The sequence below is a fragment of the Cucurbita maxima genome, unplaced genomic scaffold, assembly GCF_002738345.1.
Source record: "Cucurbita maxima cultivar Rimu unplaced genomic scaffold, Cmax_1.0 Cma_Scf00033, whole genome shotgun sequence".
In the NCBI taxonomy this organism is placed as follows: Eukaryota; Viridiplantae; Streptophyta; class Magnoliopsida; order Cucurbitales; family Cucurbitaceae; genus Cucurbita; species Cucurbita maxima.
Genome location: NW_019272049.1, coordinates 1,744,365 through 1,754,114, shown reverse-complemented (window position 1 = coordinate 1,754,114; position 9,750 = coordinate 1,744,365). Strand labels below are relative to the sequence as shown.

At 34.0% G+C, this 9,750-nt stretch overlaps 2 protein-coding genes across 2 annotated transcripts in view; both read right to left on the bottom strand.

Moving 5' to 3' along the window:
• Nucleotides 1–266: 266 nt before the first annotated feature.
• LOC111467298 (nuclear transcription factor Y subunit A-7-like) overlaps nt 267–9,750 on the bottom strand; it is a 20,875-nt gene continuing 11,391 nt past the window's right edge. Inside the window, exons 3-8 of the mRNA XM_023112166.1 lie at nt 2,966–3,046; nt 2,273–2,493; nt 1,526–1,617; nt 1,383–1,457; nt 728–880; nt 267–635 (exon numbers count right to left, since the gene is read on the bottom strand). Coding sequence (XP_022967934.1) covers nt 453–635; nt 728–880; nt 1,383–1,457; nt 1,526–1,617; nt 2,273–2,483 — 714 coding nt within the window. The 5' untranslated portion in view covers nt 2,484–2,493; nt 2,966–3,046 and the 3' untranslated portion in view covers nt 267–452. The remainder of the gene's footprint in view (nt 636–727; nt 881–1,382; nt 1,458–1,525; nt 1,618–2,272; nt 2,494–2,965; nt 3,047–9,750) is intronic.
• LOC111467229 (polygalacturonase inhibitor-like) overlaps nt 9,461–9,750 on the bottom strand; it is a 14,195-nt gene continuing 13,905 nt past the window's right edge. Inside the window, exon 4 of the mRNA XM_023112070.1 lies at nt 9,461–9,687. The gene's annotated coding sequence lies outside the window, so the exon portion shown is untranslated. The remainder of the gene's footprint in view (nt 9,688–9,750) is intronic.

The window sequence follows — 9,750 nt, the reverse complement described above, 5'->3', positions numbered from 1 at the left end:
AAAGAATAAACAACCCAACTATCCAACCCAACTCGAAAATAGAGAATTGAGTTAGGTTGTGAATCGTAGTCAGGTTATTCTAGTCACCTTCCTAACTAACTCAAAATTTTGGACGGGTCAAAAAAAAAATTTAATCCAATCCATCCCATGTACACCCCTATTGAAACCCATTGTAAATTTTCAAACTACTTGGTTCCTCATCTTCTCATCTCACCCGTTTTCAAGTCAAAACATACTTTTAATTATAATTCAATCATTATAAGTTCTTGATTTCATATACTTTTTAAACCTCCACGGTCGACATTTACACATTTGAACTTCTGACTTTAAAGAAAAAAAGTATGTGCTAATTATTAAGGTAGACAGGTACTAATGTGTATATTCCGAGTTCATCTTTCGAAGTACCGAAAGAAATGGGAGAAGCTGTTTTCAAACCCTTACCTCTTAGCCGATCATATATATGCAGATAGATGTAGTTCGGAACCTTGATAGCAATTGCTGGACATGTTGCTGCCTTTGCCATCATCAGCCATTGAAGCTATAGGTTCTGCCGTCTTCTTCTTGCTTATGAAACGGCCTCTGCAGCCCCTTTCCCTTCTCATGGCATGTAGGTGTCTCGACTCGTGAAGATAGGGCTGTGATACTCGCATGTATTAGTTACACAACAAAAGATAAGTTCGAGATTTATATATATAATTGGGAAGCTGTGAGTTGGTTGATTGATTACCTTTTTTTGTGATCTAGATATCTTGTTTAAGATCTCGGCCTTGGCTCGGGATTGTCGTCGACGTAGTATTCCATGGTACTGTTTAGCATTCACGTAAACAGGTTCTTCAACCGTTGCTAGAGGCAAAGTCATTCTAGTATATTCTGAATTATGCTGTGTAACAACCAAACTTTAGGCTTTCATAGCATTAAAATATCAAATTCAGCTATGAAATGGATCATGGGGCCGTAAAATAAGTGGTTTGGGTTGGTTTTGACCTTCGATCGAAGCACACCAAAATGAATAGCCAAAACAAAAAGAATAAAACGTAAATCCTACGGCTATCTAAAGAGGGGAAAACACTAACAATTCTTCGCTTAAATATGTTGTTAATAATTTCTCATACAAATGTTCCACTACTAATAACTTTTTCTACCAATGCTCAACCGTTAATAATTTCTCATAACAAAAAATGTTACAATTAAAAACTTCTCTTAGAAATGTTTTACGATTAATAATATCTGCTATCAATATTCCATGATTAATAATCCGAGTAAAGACCGAAAAATTATGTATAAGTCAAGTTTATTGACTCACCGTTTATATACATATAAATAATCGAATTTTCTCAATATAGGAACGAAGAGAAAACGAAAACATTATCAGATACTCGTACCAATGTTTGGAATCCAAATAGAGGCATCAGTTGTCCATAGTAAACGTCTTTGTATCGGTAGGATGTAGGTATTGTCTGTTATAAATGGAAACGGTTAGTTTTTTATTTTTAGAGATAGAGAGGACTATTGAAAGGGTAACAACCTCATAAGTAGAAGCCTGATAGTGTTCATTATTCATCAATGGAAGAACAATGGATGCATCTTTACTCTGACGTGCTACTATTGATTCTCCATCTGCTCATATCAAAATTTATCAAGAAAACTCGAATCTGTCTCTACTTCCTATTTCATTCTTTATTGTTTGAGGATATAATATAAGGGGAAAATATAATATAATATACTAAGGAAATATATATAAAAGCTTCAAGTCTACCGGTCTGTTAGAATGCTTTAGTTGCATACATCATTGTATTTCCATTTGACACCTATCGTAATGATAAACAACTCATATATATATATAATGAAAGTGAGAGGATGTAGGATCGAGCAAGGATGGAGACGGGGTTGAGGCTGAGATCAAGGACAAATAATGTAATCCCCATCTCGACCCTGTTTAGCTAATGGTGAAAAATTCTGTTCTTAATCCCTCTTTCATTTCATTCCCAATTTAAAGAAAGATTCTCCGCCCCTGTTTGAGTCAAGTTCCTACAGAGCCTCAGTCTTACGGATTAAACGAACATCTCTATTATAACATTAGGTGATAGGTAAGGTCTCAAATCTCCCCTTCCATTACTCATTATCATGGGTATTAACTATAAAGTAAAATGAACTTTAATAGATAGATAACAAGATTGAATTTGTAAAATATCATGAACAAAACTAAAAAAGAAAAAAATAAACAGTATAAACTTGATGAAATCATCAAGTAAAACATGTATTTAAACCTTACATGGAGGTGGAGTCATAGTTTCTTGCACTTCCTTGGTGCTTGTATTGGGCTGTGGCCCATTGTCAACCAACCCGTTAGGTTCGTTAGGCCGAGCCCAATTTACTTTGTCTTCTTTTGAGATGGCGAAAGTTGTGGGAGCATCTAGCCACCACAAAGGTCGAGAATTGTAACCATCGGGACCGTTTCTATAATCTATTTTAGAGCTCATCATTTGAAGTCTCCTATGAAGAACCAAATGAAAAAACAAAAAAAAAAGACATCAAAATTTTAAAAATAAATGTTTAAATATTAGTTTGTATCATCCTTTTGACTTTTAACATGTTTAATTAATTGATGCTTAAGGTTTAATATTATTTATCCTTCTAATTTATTTTTCTCAAATGATAATATTATTTATAGCAAAAACATTAGGTTATATATAGATCCATATTAATCCATGCATGCACACATACATACATACAATTTTCTTTTCTTTTTCTAGAACTACAAACCAAATAAGAATCAAAAGCAAGCAAGCAAATCAAATCAAAGCAATAATGATAAGATCAGTGTTTGGAAGCCAAGAAAATGGAGAGATTATGAAAAAGAAAGTGAATTTTGTAAACCCAACTGATACCCATTTACCAAATACACTTAAAAGAGAGAAATAGAGAGAGAGAGAGAGAGAGAGAGAGAGAGAAAGAGAGAACTCACAGTGTAGAGAGAGAGGAGTGTTTGGGAGGTGAGAAAATTCTGGATTTCCAAGGAATGATATCGTTTATATGAGAGAGATAGGAGTGTTTGGGAGGTGAGAAAATTCTAGATTTGAAGGAAAGAAAATTTTCTTGGGAGAGAGAGAGATTGAAATTGTATATATGTGAAAGAGAGAGGGATTAATAGTGAAGGAGACGTCTTAATCTTGCTCCCCATTTAATCTTTTTTTAGGTCTATTATTGAAAGTTCAGGTAAAAATACTATTTTAGCCTTATACATTTAATCTTAAAAGTTATCGGGTCCATGGTAAACATTGGATAGCGAAGCACAAAGTAAACCCACCTCCAGATGAGACAGAGAGCCTTCGATAGGACAGCCGAGACAGAGATGAAAGCTATCATGCATGAGTATAACGTTTAAGCTAATTTTGAGAAAGCTTTTAACAAAATTGTTGTTTGATTGTCAATCGAAGCACAACAAATAATCGAAATAGAAAAAACAGATAGCAATAGAGAGATTTTCTTTACTAGTACTTCAATTACAATGCTTCTCGAGGAGACTCACATTGCCTAATTAAGAATTAACCGGAAGATCATAGGTTTATAAATAAGAGTGACACTCAATGTAAACAATATCATACCATTGTGAAGATCGTTTGATAATCAATCCCTACAAACGAAATAAGATTTAGATTACCTTGTTGATCAAACATCTCAAGGCAAGAACATTTTATTGATATTCAAATCACTCTACAAACAAGATCAAATTATTTTCATGATCAAATATCTTAAGACACGAACACATGCCTTTGGGATGTGACACTCGCGTAAAGGAATGTTGCACGAATAAACTAAGATCACATATAAATAAGAGTGATTCTGAGAATAGTATGATTAAGAAAGATTCACAATATACCAATAAGGTGCACTTTTCTTTTCGGTGACTCAGTCATAAAAAACTTCATAGTTAAGCGTGTTTTACTTAGAGCAATTGTATGTTAGATAATTTCTTAAAAATTTTCTTATAATACATGTAAGTGAGGACAAAATATGTTAGAATAACTCTTGTTAGTTTGTAGGGATAGTCTTTATTCTTAGATGCAATGAGTATGTAACGTGACCATGTCGTAGAGTTAATATTGGGCCTATCAGATACCGAATTCGGATTCTGAATCCTAAACATGGATTGTTGCACCGAAATTCTTCGTTGTTTTATTTTTTTCAAAAGTTCGATTCTTAAAAACATTGCAAGAAGATGTAAACGACCCGACTTTCGAAACATGATTTGACCTTTATTACATAAATGTTATAAATGTTTTTTCTCAAGTGTCCTTGTTCTTATCTCTTTTCTTTTTCTTTTTAATGACACTTTTAGTGTCTAAAAAATCATTGTTAAATTAATTGGCTCTCACCTCACTAAGAGATTCATTAATCAAGAACCCTTTCAAGAAAAACATGTAATTTCAAACCCAAAAAATATAAACACCAAGAACGTGAACGAGAATTTCACATTGATTCGAGAGAGGAACGAATGCCAGGGAGAATGTTGAGTACCGGGCAGTGTATCAGCGAGAATGTTGGGCCTCGAAAGAGAGTAGATTTTGAAATCTCACCTCGATTGGAGAGGGGAACGAAACATTTTTTATATAACAGTGTGAAAACCTCTATTTAGTAAACACGTTTTAAAAATTTTGAGAGGAAACTCGAAACGAAAAGTCTAAAGAGAACAATACAGTGGGCTTGGATCGTTACACATTGTGTGTCGATACATGCTCCCATTGTGATCTCGATGTTCCCGAGCCTCAAAATATCTTCATCGGCCATTCAAAAGTCTTCTCAAAACTCTCTAAAATCCACAAAAAAATGGTCATGATTAAACTATCGAAATTGTTAAAATAAATTGCAATGTCAGGAATGATTTGGAGGACAAAATTGTAATTTGAACAAAAAGAAACATGAGTAATTGGGACCCACCAACTCCACGTGGTCCTAAGTTATGAACTTTAACGGAGGAGAAGGCGCCGTCAGCGCAGGACTCCATAAAGGGTGTTATACACGTGTCCTAATCTTCAACAAGTGGGGCCCACTGAAGATCTAACTTCCAAAGGGCAAAATTATTGTAAGCTTTGGATGCCAACACTCATCCTCACCTTCCCTTCCACGTGGTGTCTTCTAGAAGCTTTGGAAAATCTCTTGAATATTCTTTTTTTTTTTTTTTATTATTTCACTTTTTCTTCGTAGGATTCAATAATTCCATTCAAGAATTAAAATAAATTTATGTCAATTTTCATACTTTTTTATATTTAAACTCTATAAAGTTTTAGTTATTAACGGAGTATGAATTATTGATAAATATATTTTTTTAAATAAGAAAAAAATAATCCGACAACCTAATCCAGTCTAACTTGAAACTTTAGTTGGGTTATGAACTTTACTTGAATTATTCGAGTCACCAACCCAACCAATCTATTGATCCAAAAAAGAGAGAGAAGTTTCTAAAGCTAGATTACATCAATTAAATCCAAACCATGTTTCCATTAGACCTATCTTCTCATATTTGATATCACTATGATTCGTTCTTGATATCACTATTTTCTTTTTCTTCTTTGATCTTATCTTTTCATATATAATATCACCACGATTTGTAACGACCTTAAATTTGTACATATTTAGAATCGTTACTAACGTCACATGCTCATCTCTAATGCGGAAATATAATTCTTAAAATGAACATCGTTTATAACATAAACCTCGACGATACAATTAAAATAGATGTAGCATTTGAAAAAAGAAGTCTTAGTCGAAGTCGAGTCCAATCAATTTCCGTATTTACCCATCTCATCCTTGTTGTTGTATTAAGGTTGGGTAGAGTGGTGCAAATAGAAGGTAGACGTGTGCCATAGTTATAATAATTTACCATTGAGGAAAAGAGCTTTGTTGCTACAAACCTAAAGAAAAGAAAAACAAAGGACTAAATGTTGAATCAATATTTGTCCCCACCCTAATAATAATGCTACAATTGCAATTATCAAGAAATTGGGGGTTCTTTTTGTAAAAAATAAAATTCTATTTAGATAAAATAGTTATGGTCTTACGTGTTTAAATACGAAATACTTAAATTTAGATAAAATAAAATAAAAAATACAAACTAATTTAAAACAATAAAACGCAAAAAAACTTATTCTAACTTAAGACTATGAATTTAAATATGAGTCTACCCTATGCACGTGCCATAGTCTCTGCTCGCGATGTCGCCATCCTCCATACAGGTGCGTCTTGCCTTGACCTGAAAAATGATGCGACACACTGTAATAGCGTCAAGCCCACTAGTAGTAGATATTGTTCTCTTTGGGTTCTCCCTTTCGGGCTTCCCCTCAAGGCTTTAAAACGTGTTTGCAAGGGAAAGGTTTCCACATCCTTATAAAGGGTATTTCGTTCTCCTCCCCAACCAATGTAGGACTCTCACACATGCGGCCTAAGTATTTCGAAGAATACTCAGTAAGTGGCCCCACTATAGGAGTCATGCCAATGCAAAAACATGCAATCATGATTTAGGGACCTATCTCTAACATTATAGGGGTGGCCTCCAGTCTTGGACAAATTGGATGTGTAGTACTTCCCTATACACGACTCACACCTACCAGTGTGAATCTCTAGGGCGCTCATACACCCCCTGGATCCTCTGATCAAGCTAATCTATAGCGGAAGGTTAGTATGACTACGAGTTAACTAGTTTAAATCATTAGGAGTAAGTTTAAATTATTTTATGCTTAAATTATTATGAGTAAGTCTAAAATATTTTATGCAAAACTAAGTGAGATGATTGTTGTTAAGGATATTTAGTGAGAATGTTTGTTTAATCCACCCCACCTAAATGGTGTGAAAGTTATCTATTTATAATCAAATAAATTATAAGGATATGGAAAGGGTAATAAATGGAAAAATACTTATGGTAAGAAGGCAAATATAGATATTTGCCTTATAATAAAATATCAAATATGATATATATGATAAACTATAACTTAGTACTAAATATTCTTAACACATCCCGCAAGTTGAGCGTCGGATTTGAACGAACGTGAAGCTTGGATCTGAAAAATTCAAAGAGAGGTCGAGAAACACTTTTCGTGAAGATGTCGAAAACCTGGTTTGGAGGAGGGGTAGATAAACACTTTCTTGGTCATCAAAAACTACAGAGGGATCGTCGCTCAGCGGCGATGCTGCCTTGGCTTCGACAAGAATATGTCTAACCCATGGAGAGGGATCGTTGCTCAGCAATGATGCTGCCTTGCCTCCAGTGAGAATATGTCTAACCCAAGAAGTAGGAGGGGAAACCTATAGCAAGAAACAAAGACAATGTTGAAGCCGGAAGAGTTGCCACAGTGGACGAAGGAGCCAATTTTGGCGAGAAGGACGATGGCGACTTGGTTGACGAAGAGGCCAATGCGGCGCCCAGATTCTAAAAATAAATCTCTGCAAAAGGTCGATGAGCTTATCGAGATTCCGTACATTTTTTAAGAGAACGCTGATGAGGATCCTGAGATTAGGGTTTCTGTGAAGGATGAAGGGAAGACTGGGAAGAAAATGAAAGAGGTTATGTTGGTTGAGGGAAAACCGATTTTGTTGGAAAAGGTGAGGTTGTATGTGAGTATGGAAAAGGGTGATTTGGAGGTCAAAAGGGTGGAGCCAAGGAGTAATCAATCGGCTCCACAAGTGGCAGCCATGGAGACAACCCCTGCGTCGTCAAAGCTAGCAGTGGTGGTGGAAAAAAACAATAAAGGATTCAAAAGCCATTAAAAAGAAAGGATCAGGGTTGCTAAACTGAATGATACTATTGAGAATGTTTGCTTAATCCACCCCACCTAAATGGTGTAAAAGTTATTTATTTATAATCAAATAAATTATAAGGAAATGAAAAGAACAATAAATGGAAAAATACTTGTGGTAAGAAGTCAAATATATATTTGTCTTATAATAAAATATCAAATATGATATATATGATTAACTATAATTTAGTACTAAACCTTAACGATTCTCATCGTAGAATTCTAACTTATGATTGTTGCAGAATTGAATTTCAGAAAGCAACGTTAAGTTAGAATCAAGAAGTCATAGTAGCTTCGTCCTGAGCAAACTAAGTAAGTGACATTATTATCGACTCGGTCGAAAGACTTGTTTTATATATGACAACACGTGCCTAGTGGCCCTTGCACGTGTCATTTATGCTTTATATTATATGATGACTTGATTATGTTAGATAATGATGTGATGATGTTATATGATGATTGATAATGTTATATAATGATGTGATGATGTTATATAACATGTGATGATGTACATGATGATGATGATACATAATAGTAAGATAATGGGAGATGTATGATGATGAAATAACTTAATATGATGATGTTCCATATTAAGATGATGGGCATGTATTACATGTCACAATGCATCATAACGACGAGTTTTCAAAAATATAATCCTAGTTAATGTTAATGGTGATGAATGTATAAAGACCAATGTGTGCATGTTACTTAGAGTAATGTGTGAACGGTGAATAGAGTTGCATCATAAAGATGATTTAAAGATGAAAACTATAGGGATCTCATGCATTTTGTGTGCTCATATACATCGAGATACTTTCCCATTTATGATGATGAGTACGGTCGCATGCACTATAATGATGATGGTGGTCATGCGTCGCATGACACTCACGGGTCTGCTGACCTCCGGACGTCGCAAAGGACAACTAACTTGACTATGATGGGTCTAGGGGGTGCGAATCACAAAGTCGTTCATAAGTATAATTGAATTTTATGACTTATGCCATGTGTATCACTATTTTTCAATCAAATCATACTTCACTTCGTTGTTTTTATTTGAACGAGACAGTCGATGGGACGGGTTATTTTGAAACAAATTTAAATTTTGAGAGTAAAAAAATGAAAAATTTTGAAAGTTAACCTTTAAAACATATGAAATTTTTGCAATAATTTTGTTTTGAAAATCAAATTTGAATGGAAGGATATGTAACTTTATTTCTTCACGTGAATCATGGAAGGAATATTGTACGAATGTTAGACAAGAAAAATCAATTAAAGCTGCCACCTCATGTCAGCAACATTAGCAAATAAAATTTTAAAAATATTTTGTCCTTATATATTAAATTATAATGAACAATATCCGTTAGTTTAGTCTCAAGTTGTTACTGTTAGATGATGAAAGTCTCGCATCGGTTAATTTAAGGAATGATCATGGGTTTATAAGTGAGGAATACTAACTTCATTAGTATGGGGCCTATTGGAGAAGCCTAAAGCAAAATCATGAGAGCTTATGCTCAAAATGGACAATATCATACATTGTCGAGAGTCATGTTCATCTAACAGGAGAAATTATAGCTCAAGATTGTTGGAGTTTCACCTTAGCTCGTTAAGAGGAAGATTATGAGTATATGATTAATGCACTATTTTTATTGATACGAGCACTTTTGGAGAAATTGAAAGTAAAGACATAGAGCTTATATTCAAAGTGAACAATATCATGCTACGGTGGAGATTCGTTGTTTCTATCAATTAACACGAAATTCGTAATTTAAACCTAAGGTACATATCTCCAAATCAAGATGACATGAGCTACACCAAACACATTTTTTTCATTATCCTTACAAAATAGCATACGAACGCGAACACGAACACGAGCATAACTCAAACAGATCTGAGATTACAAAAAAAAAAAAAAAAAAAAAAAAAAAAAAAAAAAAAAAAAAAAAAAAAAAAAAAAAAAAAA